The 21461-nt window shown below is 44.9% G+C and overlaps 1 protein-coding gene, 1 long non-coding RNA gene and 2 other non-coding genes across 4 annotated transcripts in view; 2 read left to right on the top strand and 2 right to left on the bottom strand.

Annotated features, from left to right (window-relative positions):
- LEO1 (LEO1 homolog, Paf1/RNA polymerase II complex component) overlaps nt 1-21065 on the top strand; it is a 34678-nt gene extending 13613 nt beyond the window's left edge. Inside the window, 9 exon segments of the mRNA XM_049778649.1 lie at nt 2304-2398; nt 4721-4866; nt 5461-5545; nt 7939-8033; nt 8591-8725; nt 12046-12181; nt 13396-13582; nt 16810-16907; nt 20824-21065. Coding sequence (XP_049634606.1) covers nt 2304-2398; nt 4721-4866; nt 5461-5545; nt 7939-8033; nt 8591-8725; nt 12046-12181; nt 13396-13582; nt 16810-16907; nt 20824-20925 — 1079 coding nt within the window. The 3' untranslated portion in view covers nt 20926-21065.
- On the top strand, nt 479-585 carry LOC126027867 (U6 spliceosomal RNA). The gene has a single exon (XR_007502341.1). It is a non-coding gene; the product is annotated as a U6 spliceosomal RNA (small nuclear RNA).
- LOC126026512 (U6 spliceosomal RNA) lies at nt 10784-10890 on the bottom strand. Its single transcript, XR_007501760.1, has one exon. It is a non-coding gene; the product is annotated as a U6 spliceosomal RNA (small nuclear RNA).
- LOC126016199 (uncharacterized) lies at nt 10934-11676 on the bottom strand. The gene is made up of 2 exons (XR_007498261.1): nt 11381-11676; nt 10934-11179 (listed from the first exon to the last, which is right to left on the bottom strand). It is a non-coding gene; the product is annotated as an uncharacterized LOC126016199 (long non-coding RNA).
- Nucleotides 21066-21461: the final 396 nt, after the last annotated feature.

Genomic DNA, 21461 nt, shown 5'->3' with positions numbered 1-21461 from the left:
AGTCCTGAGCACTGGGCCCGGAGAGATAGCACAGCGGCGTTTGCCTTGCAAGCAGCCGATCCAGCACCAAAGGTGGTTGGTTCAAATCCCGGTGTCCCATATGGTCCCCCGTGCCTGCCAGGAGCTATTTCTGAGCAGACAGCCAGGAGTAACCCCTGAGCACCGCCGGGTGTGGCCCAAAAACCAAAACCCCCCCCAAAAAAAAAAAAAAAAAAGTCCTGAGCACTACTGGTACATCCAAAAACAAGAATCAAGGGCCCAGCACAGTGGTGCAAGTGGTAGGGCATTTGCCTTGTACGTGGCTAACCTAGGACGGACTGTGGTTCGATTCCCCAGTGTCTCATATGGTCTCCCAAGCCAGAAGCGATTTTTGAGTGCATAACCAGGAGTAACCCCTGAGCATCACCGGATGTGGCCCTAAAAGCAAAAAGCAAAAAAAAAAAAAAAACAGACAGAAAAGAAGAATCAAGAAGGGACTGTGCTCGCTTCAGCAGTACATATACTAAAACTGGAACAATATAGAGAAAATTAGCATGGCCCCTGTGCGAGAATGACACGCAGATTTGTGAAGTGTTCCCTATTTAAAAAATAAATAAAAAGATGGGCCCGGAGAGATAGCACAGCGGCATTTGCCTTGCAATCAGCCGATCCAGGACCAAAGGTGGTTGGTTCGAATCCCGGTGTCCCATATGGTCCCCCGTGCCTGCCAGGAGCTATTTCTGAGCAGACAGCCAGGAGTAACCCCTGAGCAACGCCGGGTGTGGCCCAAAAAAACCAAATAAATAAATAAATAAATAAATAAATAAAAGGGACATGAGTGTGGTGTGGGATCGGTTATAATTTTGTTGTTTTTACATAGAGATAAACTTTATTTGTGTTTTCTTTTTTGACCTGTTGGTATACAGGCCTTGCTACTGGCTCTGTGCTCAGGATTCATTCTGTGTGGGGTTCAGGGGTAGTATGTGGTGATGGGGATTGAACCTGGGTCAGCTGCATGCAAATGTTCTTATCTGCTGTACTATTGCTCTGGCCCCAAGATACACATCTAATCTTCCCACCTTTTTGTTTTTATTATTTTTGCTTCACACCCCAGCATCCTACAGGTATCACTTCTGACTGCACTCAGGGATTACTCGTTAGGGTGCTTGGGGACCATAAGGGATGCCAGGGATTGAAACTGGATCAGCCATGTGCAAAACAAGTACCTTACCAGCTATGTCATCTCTTGGCCTCTTGCCTCTTTTTATTATTAACTGTTTTATTTTTGGGTCACACGTAGACACTTGATGCTTTGGGAGTCACTCCCAGAGCACTGCTCTGGGACCATGGAGTGCTAGGAATTGAGCCCAGGATCCTCACTTGCAAAACATGCGCTCCAGCCCTTTGAGCTAACTCCACATCACTAATGTCCCCCCACCCCAGTGATGCCCAGGGCTGGCTCTGCACTCAGAAATCACTCCTGGCAGGCTTGGGATGCCAGGGATTAAACCCAGATGGACTGCATGCAAGGAAAACACCTTTCCCCGATGTACTATTGCTTCTGCCCTTAGAGTATTTGTTTGTTTTTTGTTTTTGGGTCACACCTGGCAGTGTTCAGGGGTTACTCCTGGCTCTACACTCAGAAATCGCTCCTGGCAGGCTCAGGGGACCATTTGGGATGCCGGAATTTGAACCACCGTCCTTCTGCATGCAAATGCCCTACCTCTATGCTATCTCTCCGGCCCCTAGAGGTTTTTTTGTTTGTTTGTTTGTTTGTTTGTTTTTTGGTTTTTGGTCACACCCAGCAGCGCTCAGGGGTTACTTCTGGCTCTGCACTCAGAAGTCGCCCCCAGCAGGCTCGGGGAACCATATGGGATGTCAGGATTTGAACCAGCGTCCTTCTGCATGCAAGGCAAATGCCCTACCTCTATGCTATCTCTCCGGCCCCTAGAGGTTGTTTTTTTTTTTGTTTGTTTTTTGGTTTTTGGTCACACCCAGCAACGCTCAGGGGTTACTCCTGGCTCTACACTCAGAAGTTGCCCCCCCCCCCCCCCGCAGGCTCGGGGGAACCATATGGGATGTCGGGATTTGAACCACCGTCCTTCTGCATGCAAGGCAAATGCCTTACCACTGTGCTATCTCTCTGCTCCACCTAGAATATTTTTTAAAAAGAAACCATGTAGGTAGGTAGGTACTGCTGGGAGCAATCCCCAATACTGAGCTAGGAGTGGTCCTAAGCACTGCAGGGTATAGGCTCCCACCACCAAAAAATAAGCACCTTAATCTAAGATATTGATACTGTATATTTTCCCTCTCCATTGCAGATGCTAGTGGAACCATGGATTTGTTTGGAGGAGCAGATGATATATCATCAGGGAGTGATGGAGAAGATAAGCCACCGACTCCAGGACAGCCTATAGTAAGTAAGGTGACTAGTCACCAGTGATCTGGGTCTCTATGCAAAGCAGAGTTCTCAGAACTGGTTGGAAGAACTAAGTACCGGTTTGCTGCAGGAGGCCAGGATTCCCTCTCCAGCATCTCCTGAGCAAACCCCCAGCCTCCATGCAGCACATGGAAATAGCACTCTCAAGTACTGCCAGGTGTCCCCCAAACCAAACTAATTAACCAGCCAAAATTGCTTTTTTAAGGCTGTTTAATGTTCCAGCGGTTAATCATCTCCCTTATGCTGAGAATAGAAAGATAACTAAAAAGCAGTCTGAATATGTCATGGATGATGACTTTTCCAGTTCCCTAAGGGGAGCCTTGGTTCTAAGAGAATTAGAAATAACTGCCATGTTATTGCTATACCATGGAGCCAAAAAAGGAAAAGAAAGAAGAAACCAAAATAGTAATGAACACTTGGATGAAATTCAGGGAAAAAAAAGGCTTTCCTAAAGGTTATACATTATGGTCATCCTGTGTACAATTCTTCTTTTTTTTTTTTTTGGCTATACCCAGTACCACTGGGGTTACTTCAGGCTCTGTGTTCAGAGGTCATTCCTGGCGATGCTCAGGGGACCATATGGAATGCTGGGGATCAAACTCGGGTCGGCAAGACAAATGCCCTACCTGCTGTATTAACGCTCTGGCCTGTTGTATACATTTCTTTTTTTTTTTTTTTTTTTTTTGGTTTTTGGGTCACAACCGGCGGTGCTCGTGGGTTACTCCTGGCAGGCACGGGGGACCATATGGGACACCGGGATTCAAACCAACCACCTTTGGTCCTGGATCGGCTGCTTGCAAGGCAAACGCCGCTGTGCTATCTCTCCGGGCCCTACATTTCTTAAAATGACAAATTGATAGCAATTGAGGAGAAATTCATTGTGTCCTGAGATTATGGAGGGCTGAGAGTAGGAGCAATGTGAATGTGATTGCGAGTCTTTGTGGTGATGGCAGTCTGACTGTCCCTCCAGTCTCCTGGCTGTGAATCTGTATTGCAGTTCTGTAAGATATTACTATTAGGGGCTACTGGGTCAAAAAGATGGATCGGAGATATATAGCTCAAGGAGTAAATCACTTCTTGCTTTGCAAGTGATTGACCCTGGTTTGATCCCTGACACACATGGTTTCCTGAGCACCACAAGGAATGATCCATGAGCATAGCTGAATATGGCCCCCAAACCAGAAGTCAAAAAGAAAGAGAGAGGGTGGTGAGGCGGTCTCTCAGTAGTAGAGAGCATGTTTTTGGTATCTTTGTGACTTGAGGTTTAACCCCTGGCACTGCCCTCCCCAACACCAAATGCTTAGTGGCTGTCTGAGAAGAGACTAGGCCCTGAGAATCTATGGTGAGAGTCACAGAAATGTGTTCTACTGGTTTGAATCAGTAAAAGGGTGGATTCGTGTCATGCTTCTGTGAAAATGTAGATGCTAGATTGATTTATGATAAAAGATCTTTTCCTGTATCAGTGCTTCGAAACTGAATGTGTTTCCCAGGAGGTGTCCTGTGCTGAAGGAAAATTCAGGGCTGTTTTGGCCTTAAGTGGTGTCTTGATATGCTCGTTGCCTACTTCATGTGTGGAATTTAGTGGGACTGTTTTCTTGTCTGATATGTGGACCATATCCCCAGGGATGAATCTTGAAGGTTTCTGGGATCTGTATAATAATGGAGATCAAACCTTGGCTTCCCATACGCAAAGCATACAACCCAGGCTTTTGAGACTTTGCATTATTAGTTCAATTATGTGGGGGGCTACTACTCCTGGCTGTGTATGTGGGTTAGTGTTTGGAGAATTGTATATCATGCTGTGCAAGATACCCTTCCTTGTTTGCTATTCAAGGCAAGTACTTTACCAGTTGTACTATCTTCAGGCCCCTTAGTGAGTACATTTTTTTGTTTTTTGGGTCACATCCGGCAGCGTTCAGGGTCTACTCTTGTCTCTATGCTCAGAAATCGCCCCTGGCAGGCTCAGGGGACCATATGGGATGCCCGGATTCAAACCACCGTCCTTCTGCATGCAAGGCAAACACCCTACAGCTGTGCTGTCTCTCTGGCCCTAGTGAGAACATTTTTATGGTCATATCAAGTTTTAAAATTGTGATTCTTGGGGCGAAGAGATAGCATGGAGGTAGGCCATTTGCCTTGCATTCGGAAGGATGGTGGTTCAAATCCTGGCATCCTATATGGTCCCCAAACCTGCCAGGGGTGATTTCTGAGCGTAGAGCCAAGAGTAACCCCTGAGCGCTGCCAGGTGCAACCCAAAAAACCAAAAATAAATAAATAAAATTGTGATTCTTTTACTAGGATGAAAATGGATTGCCCCAAGACCAGCAAGAGGAGGAGCCAATTCCTGAGACCAGAATAGAAGTAGAAATCCCTAAAGTCAACACTGATTTAGGAAATGACTTGTATTTTGTTAAATTGCCCAACTTTCTCAGTGTGGAGCCCAGGTAAGGAAATTGTTCTTGGATGCAGAATAGTGATATGTTTTTTATGGGAGTAAAAAAAAGCTATCCTTGATAGGAAAATATGACTACTAGCAAAGAAGACTTTTAGTTAATAAACAGACTTGGCAAGGTTTTTTTGATTTTTGTCTTGGCTTCTCAAGTCCTGAAAAAGCTAAAACTGACTGGTGGAATTTGGTAGAGCAGCAGTGATTGTCCACAGTGACAGACATATGGCTCTCCAGTTACTCATGGTTTTTATAGTTTTAACTGTTAGTGTTTATTCACCGAGTAATATGTAAGCTCTTGTCTGATTTAAATTTTTCTCTAATGAATTGTTAAAGCTAGAGTATGTGTGGATTTTCCTCATCTTAAGAATATAGAATGTTTGAATAGTTAACCTTGCTTTTACTTTATTTCAAACACTGTGTATTAGCTTCAGACTTGAAAATATGCAGTAATTTGGATACTTTCTTGATATTCCCATAAAATATTTGGCATTATAATTTTTAAGATTATTGTGTTAAGAGATGTTTTGAATTAGTAGTAATGGTATTTTTTTACAGTATGATTATTGGCTTGTTTTAAAAACAATTTTAGACCTTTTGATCCTCAATATTATGAAGATGAGTTTGAAGATGAGGAAATGCTGGATGAAGAGGGTAGAACCAGGTTAAAATTAAAGGTACCATTCAATGTTATAACTTTTTTTTTTTTTACTGTAAAATGTGGGAATTCTCAGTTATGCCTCAGCTTACTATATTTTCTCTTTATCAACATGTAAACTATGCCATTTTACAATATTCTTAGGAAGAAAGAGTATAGGTTTTTCTCTGTTAACAGGTGTTACTTTTCTATCACTTCTTTTGTTTGTTTGTTTTTTATTTTTTTTGGGTCACACCTGGCAGTGCTCAGAGGTTACTCCTGACTCTATGCTCAGAAATCGCTCCTGGCAGGCTTGGGGGACTATATGGGATGCCGGAATTCGAACCACCAACCTTCTGCATGCAAGGCACATGCTTTACCTCCATGCTTTCTCTCCAGCCCTCTATCACTTCTTTTACTTATTCTTGAACCTTAAGAAATTGAGTTACTCCCAGTGTCCCATATGGTCCCCTGTGCCTGCCAGGAGCTATTTCTGAGCAGACAGCCAGGAGTAATCCCTGAGCACCGTCGGGTGTGGCGCAATAACCAAAAAAAAAAAAAAAAAAAGAAATTGAGTTACTTTCCTCATTAAAGTACTGCTGTGGTTTGGTATTTAATCTTTTGTTTTCTTGTTTTTGGATCATACTCGGTTGTACTTAGGGTTTACTCCTGGTTCTGCTCTTAGGTATCACTCCTGTTGGTGGTTAGGGGACCATATGGGATGCCAGGAGTTGAACTTAGGTCAACTATGTGTGTGCAAGGCAGGCACCCTACCCGCTGTACTATTTCTAGAAGTGGTCCCACCAATATAATTTTCTTATTTTCTGCAAACTTGACTCCCTCTTCTTTTCCCCTTCTCTTGCTGTCAAACCGAAGGACCTCACATAAAAACCAAAGAGCTACATCCCTGACCCTCTGCTTCATCTTTTCCTTGATCCATATGCAGAGAGCTTCTTACCTCCTTTGACCAACAGGCAAACATTTATTTTTATTTATTTTATTTTACTCTGTTGTTTTATTACTACTTGAGGGGTCAAAATAAAATAATAGTAATACAAACAATTTTCTTTTAAAACCTGGTGGTACTACACTTAGGACTTGTCTATTCCAGGCATGGGGCTTGGTGGACCATGTCGTGCCAGGGGTCAAGCCTGGAGCTCCTGTATGCAAAGAAATGGAAACATTTTCTATCCCAAATTTTTTCCTGCTCTGTGATAGAATCTGCTTTATGTAGGATGTCCCTATTCTCAATTGCAACCTCATGTGGTCCCAAACCTGTTTTCCATCCTTGTGGCTCTGAGTGTTAAGATATCAGGGCCCGGGCCGGTGAGGTGGCGCTACAGGTAAGGTGTTTGCCTTGCAAGCGCTAGCCAAGGATCAGGACTACGGTTCGATCCCCCGGTGTCCCATATCGTTCCCCCAAGCCAGGGCCAATTTCTGAGCGCTTACCCAGGAATAACCCCTGAACACCAAATGGGTGTGGCCTGAAAAAAAAAAAAAGATATCAGGGCCACCAAAAAGTTCCCATCTGCTCAGATGCTCTTGTTTTTCTCTACAATTGCAGCATGGAGCTCAGAAATTGTCATCCCTCTCTTTCTCCCTCTGTCTCTCATTTTCTTTTTTTAAATTTTTACTTTTTTTTTTGGTTTTTGGGTCACACCCGGCAGCGCTCAGGGTCTACTCCTGGCTCTATGCTCAGAAATCACCCCTGGCAGGCTCGGGGGACCATATGGGATGCCAGGATTCGAACCACCATCCTTCAGCATGCAAGGCAAATGCCCTACCACTGTGCTATCTCTCCAGCTCCTCTTATTTTAAATTAAAAAAAAATTTTTTTTTTTGGTTTTGGGTCACACCTGGCAGCACTCAGGGGTTACTCCTGGCTCTACACTCAGAAGTCGCTTCTGGCAGGCTCGGGAGACCATATGGGATGCCGGGATTCGAACCACCGTCCTTCTGCACAAGGCAAATGCCCTACCTCCATGCTATCTCTCTGGCCCTTTTTTTTTAAATTTTTTAACTGAAACCCAACTACAGACATGTTTATAATCTTGGTGCTCAAACAAAGACACTATTATAAGAAGAGAAATTAAAAATAAATTTTTAGTCCATTTTTCCCTCTTTTTTTTCTCTTGCTCTTCTTCCTCCTCCTCTTCTACATCTTCCTCTTTCTTTTTCCTCTTTTTCATTTTATTCTTCCTCTTCCCCCATTTTCTCTTGTCTTTTTCTTCTCTTCTTTTTCTTCCTCTTTCTCCTCTTCTTTTTCTTTTTCCTCTTCTTCCTCTTCCTCCTCTCTTTGGAAAGTGCAGTTTCTTCCTTGAAGATGCCTTTAGTCTCAATGTCATGGAGTGACATTTTCTAATGGTGGGTCTTGTGAGGAGAAAAGACACTTAGTAAAATGATCGTATTCCAAGGTACTTGCCTTTTAAACAGGTGGAAAATACCATCAGGTGGAGGATACGCCGCGATGAAGAAGGAAATGAAATTAAAGAGAGCAACGCGCGGATCGTCAAATGGTCGGATGGAAGGTGAGTCTGCCTGGCAGCAAGGATGTGCAGTATTCGGCTGGTGGGGTCACATGTTGGCATAAATCTTCCGAATGGTATCTCTTAGTAAAGGTAACTATTTAGAGAGGTTGATTGCTTTGTTCCTGGCATTACATAGAAATGTAAGAAATTAAAAAAAAAAATTCTTTCTGTTTTCTCTGTTTTTGGGCCACACCTGGCAGCGGTGCTCAGGGTTTATTCCCTGGCTCTGCACTCGAGTTACTACTGGCGCTGCTTGAGGGACCGTATGGAATGCCAGATTCTGTACCGGTTTGACCTTGTGCAATGCAAGCATATTTCCATCTTAGCATTCTTGCCACCTAAATATTCCTTCGGAACAAATTTGCCCAGTCTATCCACATGGCCACTTTCTGTTGACCGTTTAGCAAAGCTCTTTTCCTGGTGAGCAGAAGACTAGGCCATTGTGGGTTCCAATGTGCCTGTGCAGGAAGAGAAAGTGGCTGCTTAATTGTGGTTTGTTTGAGGTGAGATGGTAGAAGGAGCTTCATGGCTGGACGCTATCTTATTCTTCTTTGCAGCATGTCCTTGCATTTAGGCAACGAAGTGTTTGATGTTTACAAAGCTCCACTGCAGGGTGACCATAACCATCTATTCATAAGACAAGGAACTGGTCTGCAAGGACAAGCCGTCTTTAAAACCAAGCTCACATTCAGGTAACTTATACCCCCATCTTCTTGTTTTAATCAAAGCAGTAACATTTAGTTGTTTTCCAAATGTTCCAGTGAAGGGTTTTCATGGTATCTGTAGTTCCTCCACGTACAGAATGGGGCTTCAACTCTGAGGGTTCTAGGTTCGTTAGTTTGGCAAATGCTTGAGAAGTTGTCATTTCTCAGTGGTCAGGACATGCTCAGCAAGCTTATAGGACTGCAATGTCAACTGAAACTTGTTTATTCAGATTCCTCTAGCTGCCAGGAGACCCAGGACACTTGTCATTATGTCCTTTTCTTTCAGTAAAATTGAGCCAGCACACTAGCTGAGGTTATGTGCATGCTGTATCAGGATAGACTGTAATGGGTCTAATGAGGCTGAGGCCTCCCATCTCCTTAAGTTACTGCTGTGGTTATTACACCTGGGCACTGCCACTCAAGCACCCCTGGACACATGGCAGTTGAAGAGTACATTTCTCTTCTCTACAATGCGGGCTAAACACTGAAATGTTTGTAGGTTTGTTTTTTTTTTTTTTTTGGTTTTTGGGTCACACCCGGCAGTGCTCAGGGGTTACTCCTGGCTGTCTGCTCAGAAATAGCTCCTGGCAGGCACGGAGGACCATATGGGATACCGGGATTCGAACCAACCATCTTTGGTCCTGGATCGGCTGCTTGCAAGGCAAACACCGCTGTGCTATCTCTCCGGGCCCGTTTGTAGGGTTTTTTTTGGGTGTTCTGTTCATTTTGGGGGCCATATCACCAGTGTTCAGGGCTTATTCCTGGTGCTGCATGCAGGAATTATTCCTGGTGGACATAGGGGACCATATGGAATGTTGGGGATCAAAGCTGGGTTGGCTCGTGTAAGGTAAATTCCCTACTTACTATGCTATCACTCTGGCCCATTCTTTTTCTTTCATTGATCTTCCTAGAAGTGCTTCAGGTTCCTGGAGGGCCACTGCCAGTCAGGCAGATAAGTGCCAGGGTCCTAGAATGCTGTACCTCAAGGGCCTTGTGCCAGGAACCACCAGAACCATGTCAGAGCCATACCCTGCACTGCTTAGGGTTTTACAAGTCTGCACCCTGCCATGCTTAGGAGACCATGTGGTGCTAAGGAAGGAACAAGGGCCAGCATGTGTCCTAACCCAGAAGCTGTCTCCTTGCCCTTGGTGGTTTTATTTGTTGTGGTTGTTCTTTTGGGGCCATGACTAATGATGTTTCTGGCTCTGCACTCAGGAATTACTCTTTTTAGGGTCACACCCGGCAGCATTCAGGGGTTACTCCTGGCTTTATGCTCAGAAATCGCTCCTCTGGCAGGCTCGGGGGAGCATATAGAATGCCGGGATGCATACAAGACAAACGCCCTACCTCCATGCTATCTCTCCAGCCTAGGAATTACTCTTGATGGGCTTGGGGTACCGTACCATATGAGATCAAACCCCATTCAGCTGTATGCAAGACAAGCACCCTACCCACTGTAGTATTGGCTCTGACCCTTGGTTTGAACTTTGTTTTTTGTCTTTTGTTTGTTTGTTTGTTTTTTGGTTTTTGGGTCACACCTGGCAGCGGTCAGGGGTTACTCCTGGCTCTATGCTCAGAAATCAATCCTGGCAGGCTCAGGGGACTATATGGGATGCCGGGATTCGAACCACGGTCCTTCTGCATGCAAGGCAAACGCCCCACCTCCGTGCTATCTCTCCAGCCCCTTTGGTTTGAATTTTTACTTTGACCAACCATCCTCTGTGCTTAGGACAGTCTTTAGAGTGGGCATTACCATGCTGGGTCCCAGCTCAACTTTCTGAGAATTGTGTAGATATTACCAATTTCACATTGTGTAAAACTTTCTTCTTAAAAAAACAAAAAACTTTTTCTTTTTTTCTTTTTTATTTTTGGTTTTTGGGTCACATCCGGCAGCGCTTAGGGGTTACTTCTGGCTCTATGCTCAGAGATTACTCCTGGCAGGCTCAGGGGACCATATGGGATGCCGGGATTTGAACCACCGACCTTCTGCATGGGAAGGCAAATGCCTTACCTCCATGCTACCTCTCCGACCCCCCCTTTTTTTTTTTTAATATGGAACGCTTCATGAATTTGCATGTCATCCTTGCTAAGGGGCCATGCTAATCTTCTCTGTATCGTTCCAATTTTAGTATATGTGCTGCCAAAGTGAGCACGTAAAACTTTTTCTTTCTTTTTTTTTTTTTTTTTTTTTTAACATTCCAAGTACATCTTTTATTCACCAACAAACCACAAGTCCATTTCTATTTCTTTGGCTTTCATTTTGAAACACTAATAAGCCTTGTAAGAGAAGACTCCACCTAATCCTCAGACTCGGATCCATCTTCATCTTGACTAATCTGGAAGTAGCGAAGTTCATATGTCTCCTTGTCAGATGTAACTACACGAAGCCAATCACGGAGATTATTCTTCTTAAGATATTTCTTTGTAAGATATTTTAAATACCTTTTAGAGGGCCCGGAGAGATAGCACAGCGGCGTTTGCCTTGCAAGCAGCCGATCCAGGACCAAAGGTGGTTGGTTCGAATCCCGGTGTCCCATATGGTCCCCCGTGCCTGCCAGGAGCTATTTCTGAGCAGACAGCCAGGAGTAACCCCTGAGCACCGCTGGGTGTGGCCCAAAAACCAAAAAAAAAAAAAAAAAATACCTTTTAGAGAACTATTTCCCAGAAACAACAGTGATTTTGTTCTTGAAGCGTTCAATGTGAACTACATTCCCGAGATTTCTAGTTTTTCCATTGACTTTAACCTTCTCCCGTAGGAACTATTCCTATTTCAAAACAAAAAAAAGGCAAAACTAAGGAAGAAAACCCTAGATATTCACTAGGGAAGGTACCAAAATTTCCAGAATCAAAAATTCCATCTTCTACAGGATGAGTATGATCCAAATTAAATTTCCAGGTTGCCCTCTTAGGCTTCTTGTCCTTCTGAGGTGCCATATTGAAGTCCAGGTGGCGATCCCAGAGCATAAAACTTTCTTAATGTTTCATTGCTTCATAGCCCTTATCTGCACACTAATAATTATCTCAGAGTAGCTGCAGCAGTGAAATGAAAAAAAAAAGTCACAACAAAGCACAGGCTGTGTTCTCAGCTGCTCCATTTACTACCTCTAAGGCATGCAGAACCGTATCCCTCCAGTTTCCCATATTGCCCCAAATAAACATTCAGAAACCCCAAGTAAACCAGTTCCAGCTGGTATTCGTGTGTGCTTTGGGGACTAGGAAGTGGTCGCTGGCTTCTTGTACTCGTGCTATTGGGGTCATCTGCCTACAGCAAGATTTGGTTACCAGCAAGATATATTATTTCCTTGCAGACCCCACTCTACCGACAGTGCCACACACAGGAAGATGACCCTGTCTCTTGCAGACAGATGTTCAAAGACCCAGAAGATTAGAATCTTGCCAATGGCTGGTCGTGATCCAGAATGCCAGCGCACAGAGATGATTAAGGTATGTTTGCTATACTTGATCCTGGGGTTTTTGCTAATTAGGAATAACATTTCTGGTGCTTAGAGAGCTTAGTGGTAGAGTCATGAGACAGTAAGTTCAAGTCCCTGATCTTGGTTCCCAGCCCTGTTGCAGTCCTGCTGATGCCACTGCCATGTGCGCTGTCTCTGTTGCACCAGAGCTCAGTGTGTGCAACCTCAACATGCGTTACAGCCAAGTGTTTGCAACCCTTGATCATCACAACCACCAAAAGGGAAGGGGTGGGGAAAGACCAATAGTTTTCAGAAACATTTGTTCATCATTTACTGAAACCCCTACAGCCTTTTTTTTTTCTGTTGGTATCAAGAGGGAGCTGGAGTTATTTCCTCAGGATTTGACAGGGGTGACAGTGGGTGACAGGGGTGATGGCCTTAGGGATCCAGGCTCTTTTTGCAGGACCTGAGAGTTTAATAGTGAACTGGTGACCCAAAAGATCAGACCTTTCACAGATTATTTCACAGATGATTAAATCATCTATCCTTGATTGAGAGGCCCCATAAAAAAGTCCATGAAAAGTTTTGAGATTTTAGTCTAAAGTCAATTGATAGATTGCTCAAGGGGTGAGCACCACCTTGTGCGTTGGAGGCCCAGGTTCCAATTCTAGCATTAGCACTGCAGCATGTTTGGTCCCTCAAGCACTGCCAGCAGTAGCCCCAGCACAGAGCTAGGGATAGCTCTCAGAATAGCTCGGGTATGGCCCAGTAGGGGCCAGAGAGATAGCATGGAGGTAGGGTCCCCCGAGCCTGCCAAGAGCAATTTCTGAGCGTAGAGCTAGGATTAACCCCTGAGTGCTGTCGGGTGTGATCCCTCCCCAAAAAAAGATGGGGTCAGAAAGGTGACGCAAGGCATAAGGTGTCTACCTTGCACACGCTAGCCTAGAACGGACCGTGGTTCGATCCCCAGTGTCCCATATGGTTCCCCAAGCCAGGAGTGATTTCTGAGCAGATAGCCATGAATAACCCCTGAGCCTCTCGGGGTACGGCCCCAAAACAAAAATAGGGTGGGGAGGGGTCACACTTGGCTTTGCTCAGGAGTTACTTCTGGCTCTGCATTTAGGGATCACTCTTGGTAGGGCTAAAATCCTGGTCTGCTGTGTGCCTGGCAAGCACCTTACTTTCTGTAGGATCTCCCTGACTCCAAGATGATTCTGCTTTTCAAAGCCAATCGTTTCTTTGCAGAAAGAGGAAGAACGTTTAAGGGCGTCTATTCGCAGAGAATCTCAGCAGCGCCGGATGAGAGAGAAGCAGCACCAGCGAGGGCTTAGTGCCAATTACTTGGAGCCTGATCGGTACGACGAGGAGGAGGAGGGCGAGGAGTCCATCAGCTTGGCTGCCATCAAAAACCGATACAAAGGGGGCATTCGAGGTGGGTCTGTTGTGAGGAGCACACACCATCATTTCCCAGTTGAGAGCTTGGTCTCATACACACACCCAGGCTTGGTTCTTTTGTTTCCGACGAACCTGGGCTGGTAAGGGGGCATTTAAAGAGCCAGTATGCTCGTCCTTGTGGAATTCTTTCAGGTGAGCCCGAAAGGCAGGAAGCTGCTGCTGCTGCTGCTTTTTCTACTTTCTGGTGTTTGTCACCTAGACTCTCTGAACTTTGAACTGATCCTTTACTTTCAAGTGGAAATCAAGACTATTACGTTGGGCCAGAGCGATAGCACAGTGGTAGGGCATTTGCTTTGCAATGGGCCGGCCCAGCCTGGACCCGGGTTTAATCCTCAGCATCCCATATGGTCCTCTGAGCCTGCCAGGAGCAACCCCTGAGCACCGCCGAGTGTAAATCAAAAACCAAAACCAAAAAAAAAAAAGGAAGGCCAGGGGCCGGAAAGATGGCATGGAGATGCTGAAGGACGGTGGTTCGAATCCCGGCATCCCATAGGGTCCCCTGAGTCTGCCAGGGGCGATTTCTGAGCGTATCCTGAGCACTGCTGAGTGTGACCCAAAAACAAAAAGAAAGAAAGACTTTTTGTTTTGTTTTTTGAAAGCTCTATTTTTGAACCTGGACTCAGGTTCAAAGGACAGAATGTGGGAAGCCCTGGTCGGATCCCTGAGCCTTGTTGGGAGTAATTCCTGAGCACTGCCAAAATAATTATGGGGAAGAGAGAGAGATTACAGGGACTAAAGCACTTTATTTTTTTAGATTTTTGTTTGTTTGCTTTTGGGGCAAATTGGAGGTACTCAGGGGTTACTCTTGACTCTGCTCAGGAATCACACATGGTGGTGCTCAGGGGACCTTATGGGATGCCAGGGATTGAACCTGTGTTGGCCACATGCAAGGCAAACGATGTATGGTTCTGGCCAGAGTAAAGAATTTTTGTCTTGGATGTAACTGATTCATCCTTCAGTTTTTGTCTGAGTGCCATGTGCCTTGCTTGCCTGGAAGCTGAGGTTCTGATGCTTCCAGTTGAGCCTGGAAATTACTGAGGGGTGGCAGGTATCTGACCACCATGCTTCCTCCTGAATGGTAACTTAAAAGAGCACCCCGATTTTTGCTTTTCTAACCGTCCTTTAAAGCTTTCCCTTGGCTTGCAGTGATTGTGTTTGCTGACAAATTTTCCTACTTATCTGTCCACTTACTATTTCTTTAGGATTATAATATGAAGATTTTTTTTTTTTTTTTTTTTTTTTTTGGTTTTTGGGCCACAAATGGCAGTGCTCAGGGATTACTCCTGGCTGTCTGCTTAGAAATCGCTCCTGGCAGGCTCGGGGGACCATATGGGACGCTGGGATTCGAACCAACCACCTGAGGTCCTGGGTCTACTGCTTGCAAGGCAAACGCCGCTGTGCTATCTCTCCAGCCCCTAATATGGAGATTTTTGTTTGTTTTTTGTTTTTTTGTTTTTGGGCCACACCCGGTGGCATCAGAATTACTCCTGGCTATGAGCTCAGAAGTCGCTCCTGGCTTGGGGGACCATATGGGACGCCGGGGGCTCATCCTAGGCTAGCGCTGGCAAGGCAGACACCTTACCTATAGCGCCACTGCCCAGCCCCGATACGGAGATTTTTAAAAAAATATTTTGGTCACTGTTTATTTCCCTTAGGAAAAATTGCATGTATTTCTAAACTGAAGAGATAATACATCGTGTGGGGTGTTTGCCTTGCGTGTGGCCAACTTTGTTTTTTTTTTTTTTTTGGCATTCTATATTGTATTGCTGGGTATGGCTCAAAAAAAGAGGAGAAGGTGGGGTCAGAGCTATAGCACAGCAGTATAGCTTGCTTTGCCATGACCCAAGTTTTATTCCCAGCATTTCATATAGTCCACCAAACCCTCCGGGCTTGATTCCTGAGCACAGAACCAGGAGTAACCTCTGAGCACCACCCTGTTTGGCCCAAAACAAAATGAAACAAAACAAAAATGTGATTTTTAGGGGCCAGAGTGGTACAGTGGTAGACCTTGTTTGTTTGTTTATTTAGGTTTTTTTTTTTTTGGTACTTGGGCCACACCCAGTGGTGTTCAGATATTACTCCTGGCTCTGCGCTCAGAAATCACTCCTGGCAGGTATGGGGGACCATATGGAATGCCAAGGATCAAACCCAGGCCTGTTCAGGTAGGCTGCATGCAAGGCAAATCCCTACTGCTGTGCTATCATACTGGACCCAGGGTGTTTGCCTTGTATACTGCCAAACTGAGTTTGATCCCCAGCATCCCATATGGTCTCCTGAGCACCACTAGGTATGATTCCTGAGCGTAGATCCAGGAGTAATCCCTTGGCACTTTTGGATGTGGCCCAAAAATCAAAAGAAAAGAAAAAATGAAATTTTGTTTTGTTTTGTTTTGTTTTGGGGTCACACCCGGTGGTGCTCAGGGGTTACTCCTGGCTCTACACTCAGAAATCACTGGGGGGGTGGGGGTGTCATGTCAGAGGACCATATGAGATGCCAGAAATTGAACCACCATCAGTTCTGGATTGGCCACCTACAAGGGAAACATCCTACCACTGTGCTATCTCTCCAGCCCAAGAAAAAATGATTTTTAAAAGTAATAATCCAGAGGCCAGAGTGATAGTGGTGTAGGTTATTTGCCTTGCATACTGCCAACCTTGGTTCAATCCCTGGCATCCCATATGGTCCCCCACACTCCCCAATCCTCCCCCCCCCCCCCACGGAGCAATTTCTTAGTGCAGAGCAGGAGTAACCCCTGAGCGTCACCAGGTATATGATCCAAGGGAAAAAAAAAAAAAAGTAATAAGCCACATGAAGACAAAAAAAAAAAAATAGAAATTTAAGATGCTTTGGGGGGCTGGAGCTATAGTGCAGCTGTAGGGCATTTGCCTTGAACGCAACTGACCCAGGATGGACCCTGGGTTCGGTCCCCAGTTTCCCATATGGTCCCCAAGACAGGAGTGATTTCTGAGCATATAGGCAGGAGTAACCGTTGAGCGTCACTGGGTGTGGCCCAGAAACCAGAAACCAAACCGAAGTTGCTTTTGGAAAGTGCTGCGGTGCTCGCCTTTATTTGAAAAGCTGACCAGACCAGTCGTAAGCATTCGGGTCTGTGCGGTAGTCAAATAGAACGGGCATGTGGACATTCTCGAGCGAGGAGACCACTGTCTTTGGAAGGCGCTAGGACCTTGATTCTTTCTCTTCTAGAGGAGCGGGCCAGAATCTATTCTTCAGACAGTGATGAGGGATCGGATGAAGATAAGGCTCAGAGACTACTCAAAGCAAAGAAACTCAACAGCGATGAGGTAAAGCTACGTTTATTCCATTTCTGGGTTTCCCGTGTCCTAGGGAATGCCTGCCACGAAGTAGTGAAGAGGAGCTTGCAGCTCAGGGAATGTGTCTGTCAGACAACTGTGGGTCACTAAATCCCAGGCAGGCCTGACACAGGGATCGGGGGTCTGACTCCTGTGCTCGGAAACAGCTCAGTTGAGCTTTCTCCCTAGGGTTGAGGAAGAATCCTTTGGAGGCCGTGGAGGCTTGGGGAGGACTTGAGGAGGGAGACCAGAGTGGGCGTCACAGCAGATGGAAAGCTTGGGCTCTGAGTGAGGAGCGACCTGAGAACTCTTTGGGGGCAGTGGAGACACACCTGACGAAACCCCTGAGCACTGCCCCAAACAAAACAAAACAAAACAAAACAAAAACTGTAGTAGAATGCCTGAAGGAGGGGGGCATTGGTGGTGGGAATGTTGCACTGGTGAAGGGGGTTGTTCTGTTTGACTGAAACCCAACTATAATCATGTTTGTAATTATGGTGCTTAAATAAAAAATTTAATAAAAAAAAAAAGAAAGAAACTTGGGGTGGGTATATATTCCTGGTAGTGTTCAGGGATCACTCCTAGAATTGGGATCCAACCTGGGTTGGCTGTATACGATCACTTCTGCTCCCTGACCTGAGAATTCTTAGTTATTCAGTGTGAATTATTGTGTGAGAGGGTTGTCTCCTATTTTTGTTTCTTTGTTTGTTTGGGGACATATCTGGCAGTGCCTACCTGCTTTACTGTTATTCTGGCCCTTAATTCATGTTTTGCAGTACTCCCTTTTTATATCTAAATATTTAATTTCTTCAGTTTTGGGGTCTCATCTGCCAGTGCTCAGAGCTTATTCCTGGCTCTGTTCTCATGGATCACTTCTGACAGGGCTCAGAGGACCGACCATATGGGGTGCTGGGGATTGAACCATGGTGAGAGCTATGTGGAAAGAACCCTATCTGCTGTATTGACCCACTTCTTAAAGTTTTCGAGGACTCCTCTGTGCCTTTGTCTCAGTACTGTGCATGGTAGCAGGGTTGAATATTTTTTATAATAACTATGTGCCCCACAGACCCTGACATTTGCTGTCTGACCCCCTTTAGAAATGTTTGCGGATGGCCTTAGTCTGGCATGGCTTGTTCTTTAGGCCCACCAGCTTCCTTTCCTCATGCCAGGCACAGAACCCAAAGCTACACAGTTTGGCTGATGCCTGTGTAAGCACTTTGCTCATCTGGGTTCTGCTTTTGCTTAATTTTTGGCCTCTGATTACACTTCATTTTCTTGCCATCGCATTGATTTGTTTATCTTTTCCCATCATTGTTAGTTATTTCCAGTGGAATAATTATTCAAAAGGATTGTTCTGCCATATTGCAGGAAATAAATATTGTGTTTCTATTGTTCACAATTTTAATACATTTGGATCGTTTTTGGCCTTCTGTGCATGGAATTTCTGTGCTCGTTTGTCACAGGAAGCAGCATTCTGTTCTTGAGTGGTGTTAATCCTGCCCGTTCTTGGAGTGGCCTGTTATGGAAGGTAACCAGACGGAAACTGTTAAATTGTTCTGCACCGTTGTTGTTTCAGATCAGATAGGAAACCCTTTAACGAAGCATTTGCGGTGTGTTGAACTGTTGGCAAATGGGAATTCTCATCTCAACAGATGCTGTTTTGTTCCTTGGCAAGCAGAAACTGTGAATGAAAATTGAGAAATGCAATAGGACTTCTGTTTATTTTTGCTGTTCTCATAAATGACATTTTTATTTTATTTTATTTTTGGCCAGATACTGTGGTGTGTGGAGTTGCTTCTGCCAGTTCTCTGGGGATCAGACCTGCTGCTAATGCAGAAAGCTTTGAGTGTCAGCTCTCACAAGAGATTTGAACTAATTTATTTCAGTCTCTCCACTGACCTTACAGCCTGGGACCAATGGTTGGGGTCACAGTCTTGGCGGTGGGGTGATAGGCTGGCGTGCTAGTGTGTGTATGTTTTATTCCTGGCTTTGTGTGCTAGTGTGCGTGTGTGTGTTTTATTCCTGGCTTTGTGCTAAACATACCCTATGGCCCTTAGAACTGTGTCTTTAACTTCAAATGAGACTTGGAATGGGGTGACTAGTATTGTTCAGAAATCACTGCTGGCGTTGTTGCTCCGGGACCATATGCAGTGCTGGGGATCGAACCTGGGTTGGCTGTGTGTGCAAAGCAAGCACCTTATCTGCAGTATGATTTCTCCAGCTCTCCAGAATGTGATTGATCCAATAACCATCTTGAACAATAATTACATTTCTATCACCGACTTCAGACTTCCTTAGAGCAGGGACTGAGCCTCGGAGTAGAGCCCAGGCATGGTGTGTCCTGAATCCAGTCCTCAGCCCTGCTTTGCCCCTAGCACCCACCACTAAGCAGACTCACTTGAATCAACCATGACCCTGCCCAATATCCAGGGTGGTTACAGGACAATCCTGCCTCCTAGCTGTCAGTTCCAGAAACCACCTTCTGCCTTCCCTCCTGCGTCCTGAGAAGATTAATGTGTCCTGTCTGCCCTTCTCCTGACAACACATATTCTAGAGAGTTTTTCTGTTTGGACCCCCATCCCCATTTCTTCACATGTTGTCGCTACTGCCCACGTCGGTTACCCCAGTTACCCCTGTGTCAGCCTCGTTCTGTGTTGCAGAATGCAGGATGCAGGCCTGGACTTGATTCTCTGTATTCCAGCTTCGCATGGTCAACAGCGCCTCGAGCTTGGGCCTGACTCGGCAGTGTCGGAGGTGGAGAGAGGGTGCAGAGCTAGAGGCACTGTATATTGAATCTTGGGGTTTGCTCTTTGCCACATGCATGGCTCTACTTTTTCATCTGTTTTTATTATTATTTTGTTTTTTGGGCAACTCCCAGTACTGTTCAGGGAACCATATGCAGTCTTGGGGATTGAAACTAGGTCGGCTTCATGCAAGGCACCTATTCTGGCACCTCACCTGTTCAATAGGGTTATACTTGCTCCCCACTAGTCTTAGAATTATACTCTAGAATACTGGATTGTATTAAATAAAGTGGTAAGATGTTAAAAAGCAGAGGGAAAAACCCATGAGTCCTTTCCCAGGTGTGGTGGCCTTCCCTTGCCAGGCTCTGCTTTCCTGTCGCTCGGGCTTGCTGAGCTCTTCCTCATGAGTCCCACACTGACTTTGGAGTTGGTCATGATGATTCTTCCCGGTTCTCATTTGGAACACCTTAGTTCTTGGCAAGTTAGAAACTGCCGTGATCTCGACTGAAGATTTTATTCTTCTGGTGAATGTGCTTGTTAAGAGTTATTTTGGGGGTGAGGCCGGTGAGGTGGCACTAGAGGTAAGGTGTCTGCCTTGCCAGCGCTAGCCAAGGAAGGACCTCGGTTCGATCCCCCGGCATCCCATAAGGTCCCCCCAAGCCAGGGGCAATTTCTGAGCGCTTAGCCAGGAGTAACCTCTGAGCATCAAATGGGTATGACCCCCCCCCCCAAAAAAAAAGAGGTATTTTGGACCTGTTAAGGAGACAGACGGGTGTGGGAGGGAACTTGGGGACACTGATGAAGGGAGGTGAACACTAGTGCTGGACTATTGTATGCCTGAAACTCAACTCAGATACTGGAAATCACATGGTGCTCAATATTTAATAAAAAAAAAAAGTTTTATTTTTTTGTTTTGGGGCCACACTCAGCCAGTGCTCAGGGATTATTCCTGGCTTTGAGCACAGAAATTACTCCTGGCAGTGCTTAGGGGAGCATGCAGGATGCCGGGAATTGAATTCGGTCAGCCATATGCAAGTACCTTACCTGCTGTACTACCTATCCAGCCCAAGCAGATGTTATTTTGGGTTTTCAGAACCTATGGGTTAAATGATGAGTCTTTCTAGAAATGTCTACATGAAGTGTTTTGCTCTGTTTTTATTTAGGAAGGTGAACCTTCTGGAAAGAGAAAAGCAGAAGATGACGATAAAGCAAGTAAAAAGCATAAGAAGTACGTCATCAGTGATGAAGAAGAGGATGATGATTGAAACCCAAAATGTGAAAACACTTTATATATTTGTTGTACAGTTTGTTTTATAAATAGATGTAAACATGAGTTATTTTGATGGAGATAAATTGATTTGCTTTTCTGTAACTTTAATTGTAATAAAGCACTTTCTAAAGCAAATCTTAGTCTTGATTCTGGAAACTGACTTTCCTCCAAAGTCAGTTGTTTTTGTTAACAATAGTCTTTTTTTTTTTTTAGGGCAAATCATTCATTTATTGATTAAAGATCGCAAGACACATCTGAATTTCTGTACCATGATTTAAACATTTTACTTTTATGATAAAGCAGAATATAATAGAAAAAATATTAGTTTTCAGTAATAATTTCTATTCAGAATTAAGTTTTCCACACAGACAGTGTAACCTGAAAACAAAAGCCTGTTACAATAAGCAAAGCTTCAAACAGAGTGGCTTAACATTTTGTGCCAGGAAAAAGTTCATCCCTGTAGAACAAATGATATGCTATGTAAAAAATGCCTGTCAGGTTACACAGCTCCAAGGGCATCAGAAGTATATT

Source organism: Suncus etruscus, chromosome 1 (genome assembly GCF_024139225.1).
Source record: "Suncus etruscus isolate mSunEtr1 chromosome 1, mSunEtr1.pri.cur, whole genome shotgun sequence".
Lineage (NCBI taxonomy): Eukaryota > Metazoa > Chordata > Mammalia > Eulipotyphla > Soricidae > Suncus > Suncus etruscus.
Note: the sequence above shows the minus strand (reverse complement) of the source record. Positions and strands in the feature narration are given on the sequence as shown.